The 22,945-nt window shown below is 42.4% G+C and overlaps 1 protein-coding gene across 4 annotated transcripts in view; it reads right to left on the bottom strand.

Annotated features, from left to right (window-relative positions):
• The window catches only part of GRIP1 (glutamate receptor interacting protein 1), a 795,045-nt gene that overhangs the window by 79,449 nt on the left and 692,651 nt on the right, over positions 1–22,945 (bottom strand). For all 4 annotated transcript variants that reach the window (XM_060194981.1, XM_060194983.1, XM_060194984.1 and 1 more), the window contains one exon: positions 9,570–9,650. In XM_060194981.1, the coding sequence (XP_060050964.1) occupies positions 9,570–9,650 (81 nt within the window). The remainder of the gene's footprint in view (positions 1–9,569; positions 9,651–22,945) is intronic.

Here is a 22,945-nt window from a genome sequence, read left to right as displayed (position 1 = left end):
TTTATAAATAAAAAATTAAAAAAAAAAACTTGGAAGGGATGACAGATTTGTTGTACTTGTCAGAGAGGCTGCTTTTTTGCAAACAACTGAGTCACAACTAAAAGAAAAACAAAAAAACAAAGAAACCAAACCACCAAATTAACTGCACTCACAAAATGCTGCCATTTGCTTTTTTGAAACAGAATCTTGGAAGGGTCATCAATCAGATGGGGACAGGGATGAGTGACGCTATGACAGCACAGTCAATATTAAGTCAAACAGGACAGGCTTGACTCCCTGTTTAGCCTTTTATCAGCTCTGGGTTTCTGGGAAGGTTACACAGCTGAGCCTTACTTTCCTCTCTATTAAATGGGCTTTGATGAGTAAATAGGGAAACACACACACACACACACACACACACACACACACGTTGCTTATTGCCACACTTGGTGCAAGCTAGATAAAACTCCTACAATAAAACTGCAAAAATAAATAGGCACATCAAAAGGACTATACTAACAACTTGCATATGACTGGGATGGCCAGGGTTCTCTCAGTCAATAGGTAAGTGGAAGAGTGGGGCTGTAGCACACCTGGTAGAGGGCACACTTTACTATGCACATGGACCTGGGTTCAACATCCTAGTCCCCACCTGCATCATGAGTGGTGAAGCAGTGCTGAAGGCCTCTCTTTCTCTCCTCTTTGCCTTACCTCTCTTTAAATATTTATTTTATTTTATTTTATTTTATTTTATTTTATTTTATTTACCAGAGTACTGCTCAGCTCTGTTTTATCATGGTGTGGGGCACCGAACCTAGGACTTTTGAGCCTCTGGCATGAAAGTCCTTTTACATAACCATTATGTCATTACCCCTTCCATTTATTTTGTTCTAATGAGATTGAGAGATTAAGAGGGAAAGACACACAGGAAAAGACTAGAGCGGTAGAAAGAAAGAAAGAAAGTAAGAAAGAAAGTAAGAAAGGAAGAAAGAAAGAAAGAAAGAAAGAAAGAAAGAAAGAAAGAAAGAAAGAAAGAAAGAGTGAAAGTGACCACAGCACCGAAGCTTCCTTCAGTGTAATGGGGACTGGGCTCAAACCTGGGTTGCGCACGTGGCAAAGCAGCACACTAATCCAAGTGACCTATTTCGACAGTCCTTTCCTGTCGAATAATAATTGCAGTTGTTAGTATTCACAATGTCTAGGCACTTTATTTTAATTATCCTTATTTATTTATTGGATAGAAACAACCAGAAATCAAAAGGGAAGGGAGAAGACAAAGAGGGAAAGGGACAGAGAAACACCTGCAACACTGCTTCACCCAACACAAAGCTTTCCCCCTGCAGATGGGGACCAGGGGCTCGACCTGGGTCCTTGTGCACTGTAACATGTGCACTCAACCAGGTGCGCCACCACCCGGACTGCCTTTAATTGTTTTCTTTTTATTTATTTATTTATTTTCCCTTTTGTTGCTCTTGTTGTTTAACATAGTTGTTATTGATGTCGTTGTTGTTGGATAGGACAGAGAGAAATGGAGAGAGGAGGGGAAGACTGAGAGGGAGAGAGAAAGACAGACACCTGCAGATCTGCTTCACCACTTGTGAAGTGACACCCCTGCAGGTGGGGAGCCAGGGGCTCTAACCAAGATCCTTAAGCCAGTCCTTGCGCTTTGCGCCATGTGCGCTTAACCTGCTGCGCCACTGCCCGACTCCCCTTTGTTTTCTAAGTTAATGCTTCTTTAGTTTATGGGCTAGCCTTGTGCAAACATCTGTATTCATCATTTCTCTTAGAGTTTCAGTTTCCAGAGAGTGCACTGGTCAACAGAAGACTGTTTAGAGATCAATTTATGTATTTACTCATCCAAGACAGGACTTAATTAAGCACTTATGTGCCAGGCACAATGCTAGGCCTTAGGAAACTACTGTTTTATTACAATGAAAATTGATTCTGGCTATTTATTTATTTATTTATAGCAAAGTTTGCTTTCTCTCTCTTTATTATTTTTTCGAACCCCCCCCCCCCAGTCTGCTTTCTCAGCTGGCAAAAGATGAGTATTTTACACAAGGAGATACAAACTCAGGATGACGCTGAATAGTTGTATAAATGGAGCTATATCTCTAGTAGGGTTGACAAGTATGTCTTCCAAGTTTATGCATGATTTCTCCACCCAGGAATTGTATGACACATTTAGTTTCCATGAATAGTGTTAGAGTCTGGCCAACTGAAATCCAGCCATCTTTGTGGGGGTTTTCTGGATACTTTCCACTATTGGTATTAAGATCAGTTTGGGGAGGAAGGCTGGAGAAATGGGTAGAGGAAATGTTCTCAAGTGAGAGGACCATCTGTAGGCACACCCCTCCAAATGCCAGATGTCATCTGAAAGTGACGGACACTAGAACGTTGGTGATGGTTAGGGGAATCTTACACATACAATTATAAAGCTAAGCTCCTGCAGTTTTACAGTGGTGTAAACCAGTGTTAATTTAAATTAAAAAAAAGTTTGGGAGTCTGGCGGTAGCACAGCGGGTTAAGCGCACTTGGCACAAAGCGCAAGGACCTGAGTAAGGATCCCGGTTCCGGCTCCCCACCTGCAGGGGAGTCGCTTCACAGGTGGTGAAGCAGGTCTGCAGGTGTCTATCTTTCTCTCCCCCTCTCTTTCTTCCCCTCCTCTCTCCATTTCTCTCTGTCTTATCCAACAATGGATGACATCAATAACAACAACAATAATAACTACAACAATAAAACAAGGGCAGCAAAAGGGAAAATAAAAAAAAACAAGTTTTACAGTAGGGCAACAAAGTAAAAACCCTGTGGTGAGGGGGAGGGTGGACATTCGGCTTCTTGGGGCGGTGGGCGGGTGGGACGGGACACAGTCTTTTGGTGGTGGGAATGGTGTTTATGTACACTCCTATTAAAGTGTAGTCATATAAATCACTATTCAATTAATATGAGAGGGGAAAAATTGATCATATGTCTAGAACTTTTTAAAACACAGACTGAGTCTTTTTAATACATAGGCTGAGTCTTTGATATGTTGACTCTCTCAAAAGCCTAGACCAGGGAGAACAGAAGCAACCAGTGACACCGCTATACATAAGATGCTGGGTATTACACAGCAAACCCTAACAAAGGGACTTTTCAAAGTTAGCCCAATTACCAAATAATGTGATGATAACAATAACCATGCATTGTCTTCTTGAACCCTAAGACAGTAGGAACCTCATATTTCCATTATAGAGCCTATATTTCCCCCAGTCCTGGAACCTTAGGGTGGGGCCCACTTACCTGCATGCTTCTCTCAATTCATACCAAATAATATTGCATCCCCTGATCACAACCTAATCAAACCAACGAGTGCCACCCCAGCATGCTTCACTTCAGACTTCAGGTGTGAATGACAACCCTTCAGCTTCATCACTCGAGTGAGACCTTTCCTTTCATAGTATTCTCTAATTCCATTCCAGGTGTTCCACTCCCCAATAAAGTCCCCAAACCTAGATGTAGACCAGGTCCCCTGAGATAGAGCATATGTTCACATGTGTCCATAAACTAGGGAAAAATATATACCTGAAAGCAAAAGTACACAAAAATATGCAGAGAGTACCACCCCAACACTTCATCTGCACTATTCCAGCCTTTAGGTCCATGATTGGTCAACAATTTGTTTGGCTTTGTATGTTAACTCTCTTTTCAGCCACCAGGTTCCAGATGCCAGCATGATGCCGACCAGACTTCCCTGGACTGACGACCCCACCAATGTGTCCTGGAGCTCTGCTTCCACAGAGCCCCACCCTACTAGGGAAAGAGAGAGGCAGACTGGGAGTATGGATCGACCAGTCAACGCCCATCTTTAGCGGAGAAGCAATTACAGAAGCCAGACCTTCCACCTTCTGCAACCCACAACAACCCTGGGTCCATAATCCCAGAGGGATAGAGAATGGGAAAGCTATCAGGGGAGAGGATGGGATATGGAGATCTGGTGGTGGGAATTGTGTGTACCCCTCCTATCCTACAGTTTTATTAATGTCTCCTTTTTTAAATAAATAAATAAATAACAAGTTTTAGAGGTGTTAGTACATATGTTACACCAACACAAAGCATATTTTGAAATGACTGAATGTCATTAAAACATGTTGTAGCTGTGTGTATATGAGTATACCCCAAATGAATTGAACATATAAAAATTAACTTTAAAATAGAATATATCACAGGATTAGCTTTTTAAATTGATACTATCCTTCATAGTCAAACCATATATACATCTTTTGCCTCCAGGGTTATTGCTGGGGCTCACTGCCTGCACCACTAATCCACTGCTCCTGGAGGCCATTTTTTTCCTACTTTGTTGCCCCTTGTCATTATAGTCATTGTTGCCATTGATGTTATTGTTATTGGATAGGACAGAGAGAAATAGAGAGAGGAGGAGAGACAGAGAGGGAGGAAGAAAGATAGACACCTGCAGACCTGCCTCACCGCTTGTAAAGTAACCCCCTTCATGTAGGGAGTCGGGGGCTTGAACCAGGATCCTTATTCCAGCCCTTGCGCTTGGCACTATGTGCGCTTAACCTGCTGTGCTACCACCCAGCCCCCAGTCAAACCATATTTTATGCATACAATTTTTTTTTCCTCCAGGGTTATTGCTGGGCTCGGTGCCTGCACCATGAATCCACCGCTCCTGGAGGCCATTTTTTCTCCCTTTTGTTGCCCTTGTTGTAGCCTCATTGTGGTTATTATTATTGCCATTGTTGATGTTGTTCATTGTTGGACAGGAAAGAGAGAAATGGAGAGAGGAGGGGAAGACAGAAAGGGGGAGAGAAAGACAGACACCTGCAGACCAGCTTCACCGCCTGTGAAGCGACTCCCCTGCAGGTGGGGAGCCGGGGGTTGGAACCGGGATCCTTACGCCGGTCCTTGCTCTTTCCGCCACATGCGCTTAACCCACTGCGCCACCGCCCGACCCCCTATGCATACAATTTTTAAGAATAAATCAATTGTATATATAAAAAAGGAGGCCACAGAACTTTGGTATAGGGTGCAATGATTTATACAATGTAGTTATGGGTGTGAAATTATACCCCTGAGGGTGGGGGAGACAGAATAATGGCTGTGAAAAAAAAAAAAAAAGACTTGCTTGGCTGAGGCTCCAAAGTCTCAGGTTCAATCCCTTGAATTACCATAAATCAAAGCTGAGCAGTGTTCTGGTAATAAATAAATAAACAAGATATAATGCCCGTAAAATCTTATTATTTTATAAAATACTGTCAAACTACCAATAATATAATACATACTTTTTAAAAAGCAGGTGCTTTCATTATAGAAGCCACCTTCTGTACCCCATAAAGAATTTTGGTCCATAATCCCAGAAGGGCAAATGTTAGGGGAAGATGACCAGAAGGCTCTGAACTCCAATTCCATCAGGACCCAGAGGGAGAAGAGGGGGAGAAAAAAAAAAAGGGAAGGACACTCAGAAGTTGTAAGTGTGACTTAGGAAGAGAAGGCAGGACCATAGCTGTGGGGGGGAGGCAAATATATGAAAATATAGATAGTTATAGAAATAATAGTCCATATCTGTGACCTTGGGCAAACTAATGCAATTTCTTTTTTTTTTTTTTTTGCCTCCAGGGTTATTGCCTGGACTTGGTGCCTGCACTATGAATCCACTGCTCCTGGAGGTTGTTTTCCCCATTTTGTTGCCCTTGTCGTAGTTGTTACTGTTGTTATAGCTGTCGTTGGGTAGGAGGACAGAGAGAAACTGAGAGAGGAGGGGAAGACAGAGGGGGGAGAAAAAAGATAGACACTTGCAGACCTGCTTCACTGCTTGCGAAGCAACCCCTCCTACAAGTGGGGAGCTGGAGGCTTGAACTGGGATCCTTATTCCAACCCTTGTGCTTGGTGCCATGTGCGCTTAAGCCACTGTGCTACCTACTACCCAGTCTCCTTAATGACATTTCTAATGGAGGGAATGGGGACACAGAACTCTGATGGTGGGAAAGGTGTGGAATTATATATACCACTGTTATCTTATAATTTTGTAAATCAATATTAAATCACTAAAAAAATTTTTTTTTTAAAAAGGGGATGCTTTAAAGTTTTCTAGTAACAAACCAAAACAAATACACTTAATAAAAAGACAATTTTTCATAATTAAATTAGTTTTTTTTTTTACTAGAATACTGCTCAGTTCTGGCGCTGTGGGGGATTAAACCTGGGACTTGAGAGCCTCAGGCATGAATGTCTCTTTGCATAACCATTATGCTATTCCCCCACCCAAATTTGTTTTAATATATTATTATTATTATCATTATTATTTTTTTTTACCAGAGCACACAGCTCTGGTTTGTAGTAGTACAGAAGATTGAACTTTGGGACTCAGTGCCTCAGGCATGTGAATCTGTTTACATAACCATTATGCTATCTTTTCTACCCTCCTAATTAAATTGTTGGATAGTGAAATACCAGTTTGGCAAAATGTGTGATTATAAAAGCTTCTGATGAGTAGGACTCTTCAGAATATTCCTTGGCCTTGGTCATGGAGAGTGTACATACATAGGCCTAGGTGTGGGGTGCACTCAGAATGGATTAATGAATGAAGGCAGGAGGAAGAAAAAAATGGAGGAGGTAGGGCCTCTGTAGGCACTGCATGCAGGTTATACAAGGCATAATTTCAAGAGGCAGCGCTGGCAGCACTGGGGTGAAATAAATGAATGGAATAAATAAAATCAATGAGAGCAGCCCAGAATTACACCTTGAGCCCTGAATACCTTTTGTTGAACTCTCCCTTAATCACAGTAGCCCCAGCTGGCACATCATCTTTGCACTATAATGAGCAAACTGAGAAGGTAAGTGACCCAATTAATCACACACACAAAAACTGCAGTAGCACCTATAAAAGGTCTGTTATTTTCTAAAACCCCATTTCCCATCTCTATTTAACATCAAATACACCAGTCCTACTTTTCTCCCAGTTCCCAGTAGCAAACATCTGACCCTGAAGTGGGGTCTAGGGTGTAGGGGTGTTAGAAGTGTGTGCATGTTTGTCTTGTAAGCTAACATCCTGGTTACCTCATTAAAAATCTTAAGAACAGGAAGGTCCGGCAGTAGCGCAGCAGATTGCAGCAGGTTAAGCGCATGTGGTGCAAAGCTCAAGGACCAGCTTAAGGGTCCCAGTTTGAGCCCTGGCTCCCCACTTGCAGGGGAGTCCTTTCACAAATGGTGAAGTAGGTCTGCAGGTGTCTATCTTTCTCTCCCCCTCTCTGTCTTCCCCTCCTCTCTCCATTTCTCTCTGTCCTATCCAACAATGACGATGACAACAATAAAGCAACAAGGGCAACAAAAGGGGAAATAAATTAAAAAAAAGTCTTATGAACAGGGTGAGGTAGTGAGTTTATCAATGTTAGAGTACATGGCAGACAAATGTTTACTGGAAGTTTCCTGGGCCCCAGTCATCATCTGTGGCCAGAGCTGTAGCAGTGAACCCAAGGAGCCCTGTTCTCACCTTCCTTAAGTAAGGAAGTGCAGTCCAGTACAGACCAGTGAGAAATATGATGTGTTTGGTGGCCTGGGACAAGGATATAGCCATTGACTAGGATCTTGTGAAAGAACCTGTTGGAGCCAGTTTAGGAAAAGCAGCACCCCGCCCACCTGCTGGACTCTGCAGGAAGCCAGGAAGGACCAGAGGCAAGGCCCCAAGCACTCCCTCCCTCCCTCCCTCCCTCCCTGACAGCAAAGGCCATAAAATGCACATGGAACACCAGAAGACAAAGGCTGAAGGACATCCCCTGATGACCCAGCTGCCCTTCCTCTAAAGGGACCATAAAGCTTGGAAGACCAGGGGGCTCAGGCCTTCCTCTCTCTCTTTCTTGGGAGTCTTCATGCCTGTATGGCTTGCACTTTCTTCTTTTTTTGCCCTTACTTTCTCCTAATAAATGCTCATCTCCCTGGAAAAAAAAAAGTGTGTGTATGTGTGTGTGTGTGTGTGTGTGTGAGATCTATTAGCTATGAATAAAGTTTTGCTTTCAGTGCTATATGGTCAAAGTTGCATTGGACAGCTCCATTTTATACCCTCCTATTCAGAACTCACTTTTGCCTTTGCCATTGACAGAAATGATCCTGGCAGGCAGAGTGCACTGAGGCATGTGGATACACCTGACTGCTCTTCCTGTGGGGACCAGCACTTGGTTACAGGCATGCCTAGTTGTTTCCTTGGGTCTATATGCATTAACTATTTCCTTCATCTTCTTGGGTCATTTATTGATAAACTTACTATGAGTATTGAAAAGCATTGAAAGTATAAAAAGTAATATAAGAACCTCAATTCCCATTCTACAATTTTACCTCCATTGAGACTAAAATTTTGTTTTTCTTTTTTTAAATTTCTTAAAAATATTTATTCCCTTTTATTGCCCTTGCTGTAGTTATTATTATTGTTGTTATTGATGTTGTCATTGTTGAATAGGACAGAGAGAAATGGAGAGAGGAGGGGAAGACAGAGAGGGGGAGAGAAAGATAGACACCTGCAGACCTGCTTCACCGCTTGTGAAGCAACTCCCCTGCAGGTGGGGAGCTGGGGACTCCAACTGGGATCCTTATGCCAGTCCTTGCACTTTGCACCACCTGAGCTTAACCCACTGCCAACTCCCCTTCAGAGTTGTTTTTAACCAAAGGTGTCGGCTGCAAATCGGAGGAAAGAGAGAAGAGATGCAGAGCGGAGAGGGAACACAATTCTTTATTCGCGTGGGCACCTCAGAGTTGGGTGAGAGTGCAGTGGTTCAGGCCACGTGGAGCTAGCCAAAATGGCCGCCTTGCAGCAACCTTCCCTGTGTCTAATCACCAAAGTGAAAAGCGGGCAAGAGAACAAGGGGCGAAAGAAGAAGGGCTTTATAGGGCAAAAACTGGGAGTGACGAGCTGTGACAGGATGGGTTGGGAAGGGCACTTCGAGAATATCGTATTAACTCTCGCAGGAACTGGCACTAGCTGAGGGGACATCTGCACAGCACAAAGCAGTTATAAATTCTGGCAAAAGGCGATAGTTAAATGCACTTTTATGGCCTGTCTTTCTTGTTTGGTGACATGAACACCTTGCACAATGGGGAAATTCAGGAATTTAGTAAGGAATTATTTTGAACTTGCAGAAGGGGTTATATAAGCATAGCAGAAAGCTGTAATAAGTTCAATTCCTGTTAATGAAATGTATTTTTGAAAACTTAATTGATGCCATACTAAAGCATTAAAGTACTCATTCACAAAAAAACGAGGATCAGACATTTACTGATTTACCTATTACTTGCCAAGGACCATAGTATGTAACCAGTGCTACTTTAACACTTCAAATAATGTACAAAATAAGGGCATTTTGTAGAGATTCTAGTTTTAATTTTACAGACAAAGAAACTTAAGAAGGAATAGTGTCAAAGTAACTCCACCTATTCACACAGTTAGTAAAAGACTGGTGGTTACACTGGCTCCACATCATTACAGGGACACTTAGCAGTGACATTTAAAACACAGGCCTTAACTATAAAGTATTTGCCAGTACAATGTTCCTAAAGGCTTGAAAGACTTTTACCTTTAACAGTAAATCATTTCTACTTACAACTTATGGTTATGCCAAGTTCCACGTTGTGCTTCTTGGGGAGCTTTACATGAAATGTCCCACTGCTTGGGATGACAGACTCTGCAATTTCAAAACAACAAAAGTATGTTTATAGAGGATCAGGAAGAAACAGAATGCCAACCAGTACAAAAGCACTGGAAATACTTATGTCATAACCACCTATCAAACTGTGTCATTGGAAATAAAGAGAATGCCTGTAAAATTCAGATATGCCAAACTCCTGGAGAACAACAGATGTTTTACCCATTGGTCATAGATTGTAATTCATAGTTGAGTTTAGTATTTCTGAATGCCCATTTGGGCAATGTCTTCAACAGATTTACCTAGGGAACAAGTTTAAATATATATATCACCTTGGAAATCACCCCAGATCTAAAGAATCAGACTCTGATAATAAAGGCCAAAAGTCAGGCAGGGGTAGATAACATATTAAGTATGCAAAGAGACTTTCATACCTGAGTCTCATTGCCTGTATAAGCCAGAGCTGAGTAGTGCTCTGGTAAAAATAAAAATAAAGCCCAGAAGTCTGCATCTTGAGTATGTTCTCTATATGATTCTCAGACATGCCAAGGTTTAAAAACTAATCTTGGGGGCCAGGCAGTAGCACTGTTGGTTAAGCACACATGGCACAAAGTGCAAGGAACCGGCCTAAGGATCCCTGTTGGAGCCCCTGGCTCCCCACCTTCAAGGGGGTCGCTTCACAAGCAGTGAAGCAGGTCTTCAGGTGTTTATCTTTCTCTCCCCCTCTGTCTTCCCCTCTTCACTTGATTTCTTTCTGTCTTATCCAACAACAGCAATAACAACAATGATAAACAACAAGGAAACAAAAGGGGAAAAATGGCCTCCAGGAGCGATTCCTAGTGCAGGCAGCAAGCCCCAGTGATAACCCTTGACACACACACACACATACACACACACACACACACAAAAAAAAAAAAAAAAAAAAAAAAAAAAACAGAGAAAACTATCTTAAAAGGCTGGCCTGTAGCACATCCAGCTGAGTGTTTAAGTTACTATGCACAGGGATGCAGATTCATTCAAGTCTCTGGCTCCCATCTGTGGGGAGGAAGCTTCACGAATGGTGAAGCAGTGTTGCAGGTCTTTTTCTCTCTCTCCCTCTCTATCTCCTACTCCCCTCTCACGTTATCTCTATCCTATCAAACAAACAAAAGCCAAAGCACAATCTTGAAATACAGTGCCCCCTGGGCGGTAGTGCAGCAGGTTAAGCGCAGGTGGTGTGAAGCGCAAGGACTGGCGTAAAGATCCCAGTTTGAGCCTCTGGCTCCCCACCTGAATGGGAGTCGATTCACAGGTGGTAAAGCAGGTCTGCAGGTGTCTATCTTTCTCTCCCTCTCTCTGACTTCCCCTCCCCTCTCCATTTCTCTCTGTCCTATCCAACAACAATAACCCTGGAGGCAAAAAATAAATAAATAAAGTCCCCAAAGTGCTAGGTTTGGACAGACTGGCGTTGCTGTGGAGGGAGGGGATAGTCAGAAATTGAATTTAACTCTAGTTTGACTCAGTAGCTAAGGTCAACACTTAAACAGGAACTCACCCCACCTTCCTCCTTAGCCTTTTGTTACAATGTCATGGTGGGGAGCAACGTGGCCCTACTGGTAGAAAATATTGTTTCTGGCTTTCTTAGCCTCCCTGACGTTTACTTGTAAAAAAGGCTGACATTTCCTGGGGGAAAGGGAGGGGAAGTTTGATCTGAGTTAAAGAACTCTAGCCTTGGATTGTGCAGTAAAGCACCTGTTGTTGTGGCGGTCTGGTGTCGGGCTGCACCACGGAGAAGAGAGTGGACGTCCAGAGCAAAGGGGTACACAAATCTTTATTATAGGATGGGGGTGGGGGTTGGTTCAGACCACGTGGGGCCAGCCGGCAATGGCCGTCCCCACTACCTGACCACGGGGGGGGGGGGGGGGGGGGAGAAGGGGGCAAGATCTGAGAGAGGGGGAGCTGAGAGCCCAGAGAGGGGGGAGGTGAGGGGGCTTTTTATTGGGCGACAACCAGGGGTGACGTGTGGGGCCAGGATTGGTTGAAGGGGGCACTGCTAGGATTTCGAGGGGCGTAGTAAAACCTGGGGGTGGAGACTGCATCAGAATAACTCCTCAGCAACATCTCCTTTTCTCTCTATGCAAAAGTTAGTGTAAGAAAACACTGAGTCAAGGATATGTTGCAAACGACTGTAATTCTTTCTGGAAGGCATTGAGAAGGGGTGAAAGGGAGCGACAAAAAGCAAAGTAAAGACTGACTGACTGGTGGTGCACCTGGCTTGAATACACACATTACTATGCTCAAGGACCTGAGCTGGAGCTCCGGTTGCCCACCTTGCAAGGGGGATGCTTCATGAATGGTGAATCAGGTCTGCAGGCGTCTTATCTAGCTCCCTCTCTATTTCCCCCTCTTCTTTCAATTTCTCTGTCTCATCAAATAAAATAGAAGGGGAGGGAGAGAGAAAGAAAATGGGAAAAATGTGACTGCTAGACATAGTGGATTCTTAAGAGTGCTGGCACCTAGTCCCAGTGATAACAAACAAACAACAACAATAAGAACAAAAGCCTGGAAACATCAGCATAAGGGAGATTATGGGGTGGGCAAGGTAACTCACTTTTATAGCTTGCTTTTGTTCCCCACTAGCTTTGCTAGTGCCCCAGTATGCACACCAAAAATGAACTACATTAGTTGTGAAGTGGGTAGAACTACCAGGCCTTCAGGCCCTTAGTGCAATTGCTAACCACGAATCTAACACATTCTGAATCTCTATAAAGCAGAGGTGGAGGTAGGGACTGGCCCAAAGAGGTACTTGCTCTGTCTTTTTTGCTCTTTCTGGTCTTTCGCACTCTCCTGTGAGAAATTTAGGCAAGCCAACCTATTACAAGGCCAGAATCTGATCTTCCAACTTAGAAGATTTGACACAGGCTGTTCTTCTTCTTCTAGCGTTTGCCCTTCTTCCGTAGCCAGTCAACAGCATCAGGTTGAGCCTGATGTAAAGTTTCGAGACCTCCTTTGAATCTGGAGAGGTGGCAGTCGTTGACTATGTGGGTCATAGTCTGTCTGGAGCCGCAGGGGCAGTTCGGGTCGTCTCTGGCTCCCCAGCGATGGAACATAGCGGCGCACCGGCCATGGCCTGTTCGATAGCGATTGAGGAGGGCCCAATCATAACGTGCTAGGTCAAAGCCGGGTTGACGCTCGCAGGGGTCTGTGATGAGGTGTTTGTTCTTTACCTCAGCTGACTGCCAACTCTGTTTCCAAGAGTCTGGAACAGAGAAGTTCAGTGTAGGCGTAGGGGACCAGATTGGGTAACGAGACGTCAAGCGTTGGACAGGGTGGGCGAAGATATCCGCGTATTTAACACAGGCTGTTAAACCGGGGAACACAATAAAAAATTGATTTCCTCTGGCCATTCAGGTTTCTAGAAGGTCACGTGTGTAGAGGGATCTGGGACAGTCGTCTCAGTCGTAAACAGTCCTGCTAGGTACAGGCAAGTCTTCCCTCTTTGGTTCTGCCTTCCACACAGTTCTTCACTTGCTGGAGGGAGTGGGGTAGTCTCCTTTCTCCATCTCCTCCCAGTCTTAACTTTTCCATCTCCTTAGGTGTGACCAGGTTGAGTGTCACAGCCTTTGAGTTGATGCTTCTGGCCTCACTACTGTCCTCAACTAATTATGATAAGCCAGCAAGGACCCATGTCTATTTATTGGTTTGTTTGTTCAGTAAGATCTTGTATCCTATGCTACAAAGATTTCAGTTCCTCTAACAGATTTTAAAAAGAAGCTTTAGAGAGAACAAATGACTTGGCTATTTATGGAAGTCATTCCACATGGGCTTGTTTTAAGAACACATTCTCTGTGAAAGGGGTGAGGCGCATATTATAGGTTTGTATGTATCTATCACAGTATCTACTGAACACTGGTTTTGGATAGTTACTATAGTAATATGTTGCTTTTACAAATTTTTAATGCAGGGAAACTTGACCAAGATTAACATTGTTAATGACACTGGAGGAGATACTATTGCTTTCTGAAAAGTTAATGTATCACATTAGATAATATAAGATTCAATTTTCACAAAGATGAACAACTAACAATAAACGAATCCTTGCTCAAGCAACAGTTTCATTGTAATCTTTAAATGTCAACATGATTTATCTATCCACACATATATTTTTTCTTTTACAATTATTTGGTTGTTAAAGTCAAGGCATATTTAATTTGGAAATCCTAGTAAAGAGAAAAAAGATGCAATATTTAAGGAAACAATAGGCTCAGAATAAGTAAACAGATTGTTTATTTTGTTAAACTCCCAAGTGATTATTTTGTGCTTCCCTATTTTTGCTTTATTTTTGTTAATACTATAATTAAAAACACATTTGGGTAAACAAAGGCTCCCTTCTTCCCAATTGGTCTACTTTTTCTGCTGGAAGCATGCACTGTTGGCACAGTAAGATAACCATCTTATCATAATCCATCAATCTGGACACCCTAGTGAGGTTTGAAAAATATTAAGGGATCCTAAGGGGGGGAGTGAATAAATGTTTAGCTACTACCTACTTAGAGAAGAGCACTGAGGGCCTTGGTAATGATGGCAAATATCATCTGACAAGACTGTCACTAGGATTTCTTTCCAGAACAAAGCTGTATTTCTTCCAACGAAAACAACTTTGGAGTTAAAGTAGAAACAAATGTTCACAATATTGTAGGTTGGTGTTTAACTGGCCAGATGGAAAAAGGCAAATTCAGATTGTGTACACATGCACGGCCAAAGATAAAATTTACTATTTCATAAGACAATGTATTTAGTAAGGACTGCAGTAAAGAATATATATATATAATACAAACAGTGTACAAGGACCCAAGTTCAAGCCCCTGGTTCCAACCTACAGGGAGGAAAGCTTCATGAGTGGTGAAGCAGGGCAGCAGATGTCTCTTTTTATCTCTCTCCCCCTCTACCTTCCCCCTCCTGTCTCAATTTCTCTGTCTCTATCTGATAAATAAAAATAAAAAATATTTAAAATACATGCCCTTATTTACAAGTAATCCCATTAATGTTACTACAACACAGTGTAGTAGCACTCATTTCAAGAGATAGGCTAAGGCAAATGTGTACTCACAGTCAAGCTTTTAAACCATTTTCTACATTATTTAAAGTGTTTACAAAACAGAGATACCTTATCTCTGAGACTTAATAGTTTGGCTCCCCCTGCCCCCACTATCACTGGATCTTCATCATTTCTGGTCAACTTTTTCATATAGGAAGAGACAAAGAGACAGAGAGAAAGATACCATTGCACTGAAGCTTTCTTCTCAACGTGGTGGGGCTCAGACTTGAACCCAGCTTGTACACATGACAAAGCGAGCACACTTTTCAAGTGTACTATATTGCTGGCCTTGAGCCCAACAGTTAGAGAATTAATATCTGGGTATATTTCTAGGGAAGAATCTTATATATTTATTTATTTACTGGTTTATTTTTTTTCCCCTAGGGAAGAATTACAGAAGCAAGACAGTTCACATGAAGCACGAGTGACTTCAGCAGGGTAGTCTTTGGGCCTGGTTCTAGCCCTTTCAAACTCTCATATGCCACTCTGAATACTCTCAGTCTTGAAATAGCTTGTGTACCTACCAATGTTCCAAGTTCTCCATTGGCTAAAATATTTTTCAGACTCTAGTAAGGGGTGAGGAGATGAAATGATGGGAGCATTTTCTTTTCCTAGACTTAATCTACATAATTTCTAGCCAGTCGAAAAGTGAGTTCCAGATGGTGAGGTGAATAAAACATTGGACTCTCAAGCATGAGGTTCTAAGGTCCGGCACCACATGGGTCAGTGTGATGATCTGAATCTCTCCCCTTCCCTATCTTTCTAATAAATACAACAAGCCTTAAAGAAAAAAAAAGGAAAAAGGGAATCCGGTGGTAGCGCAGTGTTTAAAGCACAGGTGGCGCAAAGTGAAAGGACCGGCGTAAGGATCCCGGTTCAAGCCCCAGGCTCCCCACCTGCAGGGGAGTCGCTTCACAGGTGGTGAAGGAGGCCTGCGGGTGTCTGTCTTTCTCTTCCCTTCTCTGTCTTCCCCTCCTCTCTCCATTTCTCTCTGTCCTACCCAACAACGACAACAATAGAACAACAAGGGCAACAAAAGGGAAAAATAAATATTGAAAAACAAACAAACAACTGTACTAATTTCTGAAACCATCAAGGCACAGGGAGATGACTTTAAGAAGCTTTTCCTTGTCCTTCATTAAGCAAAACAAAAGGGTTTAATAGATTTAGTTTCTACTTTTTAGGAGCTTGAGAACAAGATATTAAAACATTTAATCAACCAATATTAAAATAAGCATATATGTTGAAAGGATACAAAACTTTAAAAAATGTACTAAAAAGTGTTTACAATACAAGTAAATACTTAGTTACTGTTTATGGAGAAGTTCAAATTGTGCTGGTCTTTCCCTTGGGCTACAGTGTACAGGCTAGCAACCTTTCCTCAACATTGTCAGTCATGCAAAGGCTCAGGAATGCAGCTATTTCATGTGATGACTGTCATTTCTGTGAAGAGGCATTGTGACATGAATGCAGGAGACTGGCTACCAGTCCACAGATTGGGAGCTAATTAACTATTTGCTGTGTGGCTCTGAATTTCCCCTCTTGAACCCCACTTTCCCTGTTTACAAATAAATGACGGTGCTGATTTTTTTTTTTTTTGTATTTTATTTAATTTATTTATTCCCTTTTGTTGCCCTTGTTGTTTTTTATTGTTGTAGTTATTATTGTTGTTGTCGTCGTTGTTTGGATAGGACAGAGAGAAACGGAGAGAGGAGGGGAAGACAGAGAGGGGGAGAGAAAGATAGACACCTGCAGACCTGCTTCACCGCCTGTGAAGCGACTCCCCTGCAGGTGGGGAGCCGGGGTTCGAACCGGGATCCTTATGCCGGTCCTTGTGCTTTGCGCCACCTGCGCTTAACCCGCTGCGCTACAGCCCGACTCCCGACGGTGCTGATTTTTTAAAATATTTATTACTTAATGGATAGAGGTAAGAGAGAAGTTGAGGGAGAAAGGTGAGATAGAGACAGATCGGCAGACAGACAGACAGACAGGTGCACTAACAGCACTGCTTTGCCACTTTCCCCTGCAAGTTGAGACTGGGGCCTTGAACTTGTCCTTGTGCACTTAATGAGTACATTCAACTTGGTACACTACCACTTGGCCCCAAGGGTGTTGAATGAAGAGTCCTGCAGCCAGGGAAATAGTGCAGCTGATGGCTGAGGGTGCAGCCGAGGCTTGTAGTGCAATCTCTGATACCATGTCTGTTCTCTTTTTCTTATGTGAAATTCTATCTCATGAAATAAGTAATATATAATTTTATGTGATAAATTACGTATATATGTGTGTGTGTGTGTGTGTGTGTGTGTGTGTTATTTGTAGGGGCCAAGGGGTGGTGCACCTGATTGAGCACACATTATACAATGCACAAAGACCCAGGCTCAAGCCTCTGGTTCCTACCTGCAGGGGTAAAGTCTTATGAGTGGTACAACACTGCTGCAGTTCTCTTGATCTCCTTTCAATCTCTTCTTTCCTTTTCAATTTCTCTCTATTTCTACCCAATAAAAATAAAAATAAATAAAAGCTATAAAAATAATTCTTTATTTTGGTTTTGCCACCAAGGTTATTACTGGGACTTAGTGCCTGCATGAGTCCACCACTCCTGGCAGTAATTCCCCCCTACCCATAGACAGAAGATGAGAGAGAAAGGGGGGCAGAGAGAGATAGAGATAGACAGAAAGAGAGATAGAGAGAGAGATAGAGAGAGAGAGAGAGAGACGGAGAAATACTGCAGCACTATTCCACCGCTCGTAAAGCTTTCCCCCTTGCAGACTCTCCCATCTGGTGGTTCAAGGCCTGAATGCAGGTCCTTGCACATGGTAATGTGTAGGCTCTTCTGGTGCCTCTTTATAAAAAGATTTTTAAAAGTGTTTTCACTACTAGTGTTCTGTGATTATAGTCAGCACATTCTGGGCCAGTGCACAACCTCCACTTTGAAAACCACATCCTCATTGTCACTATACTGACCTCTCACATGTTCTTCTTATTAGATTCAGCTTGGCCACACTTGACTAGAAGGGGAAGGCACCAAACCTAATCTGGAGCAATTACATTCTTTCTCTATGGAGCTGGACACGAGAACTAGTTGGTACTGGCTGGGTACTTTATTATTATTATTATTATTATTTTTATATAAACACCATTCCCACCACCAAAAGACTGTGTCCGATCCCAACCATCTCCCACCCCCGCTGCGCCGGGAAGCCCAATGGCCACCTTCCCCTACTGGCTGGGTACTTTATTAAGGATAGAGATATCATATTCAATCAAAAATCAGAGAGAGAGATAGAGAAAGAGAGAGAGAGAGAAGTCTAAAGACAAATGGAGCAGATGTGTATAAACAGGCAGCAAGGAGAGGTTAGTGAATCTTGGGAAACAGCAAAAATGAAATCAGTTCTTGATGCAAAAAGAAGTCCCTGACCCCAGTCCAACTGCACTTCATTCATTCACTAACTCACTTACTACGCACTGGCTGAAAGCTTCCTGTATTCCAAGTATCACTATGAACTCCAGGAGCATATTCATGAACAAAAGACACGAAGATATTGATGTGATTTTTCTACTGGACAACACACACACACACACACACACACACACACACACACACACACACCACATCACAGAAAGAAAAGGACTATGAAGAGCCATAATTCTGGATAAGGACATGGAAAATTATAAATGGTCTGGGAAGGGTTCAAGAAACAAGTAACATCTGAAGCAAAGACATTAAGTGAATGATCCATGGAACATGGTGGGGGAAGGGCTGCTTCTCAGAGGAATGACTTCTGCAGAGCTCCTTAGATGGGACTGTGCCCAGCTGATGAGGAACAGCTAGTTCAGATAAGTCCTCCTCATTCCAAGCCCTGATCTGCTGAAAAACCTTACTGTCTGGGTGGGTAGTGCTTTAAGCACAATATAGCCTACCTCCACACCCCCTTCCTGATCAAGGCTGAATGTCAATCTCCACTTTAGCAATTCACTAACCTAGTCTTCCCTGATCAGCTCTAAAATTCTAAACTCACATACGCCACTTTAACTAAGCATAAGTCTAGACCTGGCCTCTCGGTCTCTTGGACCGTAGGACCCATCTCACTTCTTTCTTACCTTTCCCCTTTTCCTTCCTGCAGACCCCTCACTCCTTAAGTCTACTCTTTCCTTCCAGTCTGTCCAGCTGGTCGTCCTTTATTTCTCCCTCAGGTTAGATTTTTTTCTTTTTTAAATACTGGCTAGTATGTGTAATGTGTCACCGTTGGAACTAAACAGTCTGGGTAAAATATCTTTGTGCTATCATTATTATGATATCAATATTATCATTATAATTATCACTATTATTATTATATCACTGTTCTGGTGATATCATAACTGCGGTTTTCTTTTAGAAAGGTTAAATGTGCTAGTGCTCCACACAGTGACTAGTGAAGTGTCATGGTAGAGTACTCTTGACAAAAAGTGCCACAAACTTAAGAGCTTCCAGATTCTGCCTGGTTCACCATCCAGACTGAAAAATCCCTCTACATGCATTTGGCTCTTTTGTTTGTTTGTTTGTTTTTTCCACTCATGTCTTCCTAGGTTGCTGACCCTTTGCTTGACAGTCCTTACAGGAAATCCCTTTTCCTTCCTTCTTTTTCTTTTTTTTTTCATTCCTTTGTCAAAATACTGCTCAGTTCTGACTTACATGGGATTGAACCTGGGGCTCTGGAGTCTCAGGCATGAAAATCTTTTTGTATAACCATCACACTATCTCCTCCTGCCCTTCAGTTTTTTGGACAGAAAGAAACTGAGAGTTAAGTGGGAGATAGATAGATAGATAGATAAAGAAGACACCTACCCCACAGCTTCACGGCTCATAAATTATTCTCTCTGCAAGCGGGGACTAACAGTGTATGCACTGTAATATATATGCTCTATCAGGTGTGTTTCCGCTTGGCCACTTAGATGAACGTTCTAAAAAGTGCATTAATATTTCTATGTCCTTCTCTTCAAAATCAGAGAAGAGGTTTTCTACTTTTTTTTTTTGTCTTAGGTTAGTTGTCAACCTATGTTCTAGATAACTTTCCTATCCCATCATTTGGAGACCCAGCTCCATCAGTTATGCTTTTTTTGGTTTGTTTTCTTCCTTCATTTCATTCATCCTTATTTTACAATCTTAATTGAATTTCCTTCTATCTGTTGCCCTATTTTCTTTCATCTTGAGCAAAATTTCAAAGTTAAAAATCTTCTTTTTTACGTTTTCAGCCGATCTTAGATGGACCTTGAAAAATTCATGTTAAGTGAAATAAGTCAGAAACAGAAGGATGAATATGGGATGATCTCACTTTCAGGCAGAAGTTGAAAAACAAGATCAGAAGAGAAAACACAAGTAGAACCTGAACTAGAATTGGTGTATTACACCAAAGTAAAAGACTCTGGGATGGGTGTGTGTGTGTGTGGGAGAATACAGGTCCTTCAGAGGACCTAGTGGGGGTTGTATTGTTATATGGAAAACTGAGAAATGTTATGCATGTACAAACTATTGTAATTACTGTCAAATGTAAAACATTAATTCCCCAATAAAGAAATAAAACAAAAAAGAAAGAAATTTTAGGGGAAAAATATTCTTTTAAATTTCAGATAGCGGGAGTCGGTGGTAGTGCAGTGGGTTAAGCGCAGGTGGTGCAAAGTGCAAGGACCGGCATAAGGATTCCAGTTCCAGGCCCCCGCTCCCCACCTGCAGGGGAGTCGCTTCACAGGTGGTGAAGCAGGTCTGCAGGTGTCTTTCTCCCCACCTCTGTCTCCCCTTTCTTTCTCAATTTCTCTCTGTCCTATCTAACAACAATGACATCAATAACAACAACAACTGCAACAACAATAAAACAACAATGGCAACAAATGGGAAAATAAATAAATAAAAATAAAATAATTTTAAGAAAAAATAAGAATATAAAAAATTTCAGATAGCGAGAGATAGAAAGATACCACATCACCAGAGCTTCCCCCTGACACCATGACACTTCTATGTGGTGCTGGAGTTCAAACCCAGGCTCTATACATGGCAATGCATGTACCTTGCTATCTTCCAGTCCAGCAAAAATTCCTTTCTTTCCTCTCTCTCTCTCTCTTTCTTTCTTTGCCTCCAGGGTTATCGCTGGGGCTCCGTGTCTGCACTACAAATCCACTGCTCCCATGGCCATTTTTTTTTTTTTGATAGGACAGAGAGAAATTGAGAGGCAAAGGGGATATAGAGAAGGAGAGAGACAGAGAGACACCTGCAGTCCTGCTTCACCTCTTGTGAAGCAAACCCCTCCCCTGCAGGTGGGGGGCCAGGGGCTTGAACCAGGATCCTTGCACGGGTCCTTATACTTCATACTATGTGCACTTAACCCGGTGTGCCACCACCCAGGCCCCTTGCAAAATTTCTTAATAATAAAATTCTTATTATTCTCTAGGGCGAAACTGTCGTTAGCTGGAAATCATTGGTTAGAGGACAAGACAATATAAAACAAAGCACAGAGCATACAACTAAAGGAGTTCATAGGGGCCAGGTGGTGGCACACCGGGTTGAGTGCATATGTTACAATGTGCAAGGACCCAGGTTCAAGCCCCTGATCCCCACCTGCAGAAGGAAAGCTTTGCAAGTGAAGCAGTACTGCAGGTCTCTCTGTCTCTTTTCCTCTCTATCTCCCCCTTCCCTTCGATTTCTAGCTGTCTCTATCCAATCAATAAATAAAGATCATAAATTAAAAAAACAAGTAAAAGGAGTTCAAAGAGGAGCCAGTAGACACCGTTGCCCTCTTTTATCTATTTGCTGCCCTTCCTCTGACAAATCTTTCTTCAAAATCTAGTCTTGGCAGACAACATGCATAGTTTGTCTACACTTCTTCACTGTCCCCTCAGCCTCAGTTTACTGTGCTCTGTTGTCTGCTCTCCAGCTCTCTGACATCAGAGCACTAGGCCATTCTAATTATCATACCCAGTGGACACTTGTTGCCTCACATGACTTCCACTCTCAAAAGTACCTTTAGGCATTCGTTTATGACTTTTGCCTTGGAATTTTCACTTTGACTTCCAAAATGCCAAGTCTATTTGTTTGCCTACTGCCTCTAAGTGCCCTTTCTTTACCTCCCTTCCCCTTTATTATTTTCTTTTTACCCAGGGTACTGTTCAGCTCTGGTATATTGTGGTACAGGGGATTGAACCTGAGACTTTGGGGTCTCAAGCATGAGAGTCTCTTTGTATAACCATTATGCTATCTCCCCCACCTCTTTTCCTCTTTAAATCTCAGTACTCCTTAGGCAAAGTCCCTTCCTCAACTCTCTTCTTTTTACTACTTTTTCCTAGTAACCTCCTTTATTTCAACATATTTCTTTTTTAAAAATTTATTATTATTATTTATTTTCCCTTTTGTTGCCCTCATTGTTTCATTGTTGTTGTACTTATTACTGTTGTTGCTGATGTCGTCATTGTTGGATAGAAGAGAGAGAAATGGAGAGAGGAGGGGAAGACAGAGAGGGGGAGAGAAAGATATGTATGACTATGTGAAAGCTTGGTAGATCTTAGGGGAGCTCTCCCATCCGTGGATGGAGGTCTAGAAAGACACCCCACTTGTTAGCTTCTCTCTTTATAGAGATGAGCCAAGAGGAAAAGTCTCCCAGACTCAGTTTCTCCTTATTAGTCTCTCAAGCTCACAGAATGCCTACTGCCTCTCATACTTAGTTCATTCTCTTGCTAGCAGACTAAGTGGCTGCTTGCTTCAAAGTTCATTCAAAGTTCACACATTCACTATAACTTCACCTTTTGATCATATAGGAGAACACATTCTATCATACACTCCTGCCAGTACCCCAGCATCGACCCCATATTCTATTTCCTTGTGCTCTTTGATATCTGTGATTTACATCAAGTTTTGTTTTTCTTCTTCTCTACCTCACCTTACTGGTTTAACCCCTATGCTTCTCTCAAATACCGTTAGATAATTAACTTGCCTGCATCATGGAAACTAATTGTCTTGACCTTTATGTATCTCATCAATTCTTGTCATACCAACCCCCTACCATGGGGGCAAGCTGACCTTTAAGAAACCTGTAATTTCTGACATATGTGAAAAATGTTCTTTGTTTAACTCAGTATAAAAGCTTGTACCCCTCTCCAAATAAGTGGATGTTCGTACTGGAATATCTCCAACGTCTCTTTCTATTTCACACAGTCACTAGAGCTGGTGAGGGAGGGTCGGAGGCTTACCCCCCCCAATTGGAGCCACTCCACATGAGTGCTGGCAAAGATA

This window comes from Erinaceus europaeus, chromosome 7 (genome assembly GCF_950295315.1).
Source record: "Erinaceus europaeus chromosome 7, mEriEur2.1, whole genome shotgun sequence".
Taxonomy (NCBI): Eukaryota; Metazoa; Chordata; class Mammalia; order Eulipotyphla; family Erinaceidae; genus Erinaceus; species Erinaceus europaeus.
The sequence above is the reverse complement of the archived record's forward strand: the minus strand, read 5'-3'. Positions and strand labels throughout refer to the sequence as shown.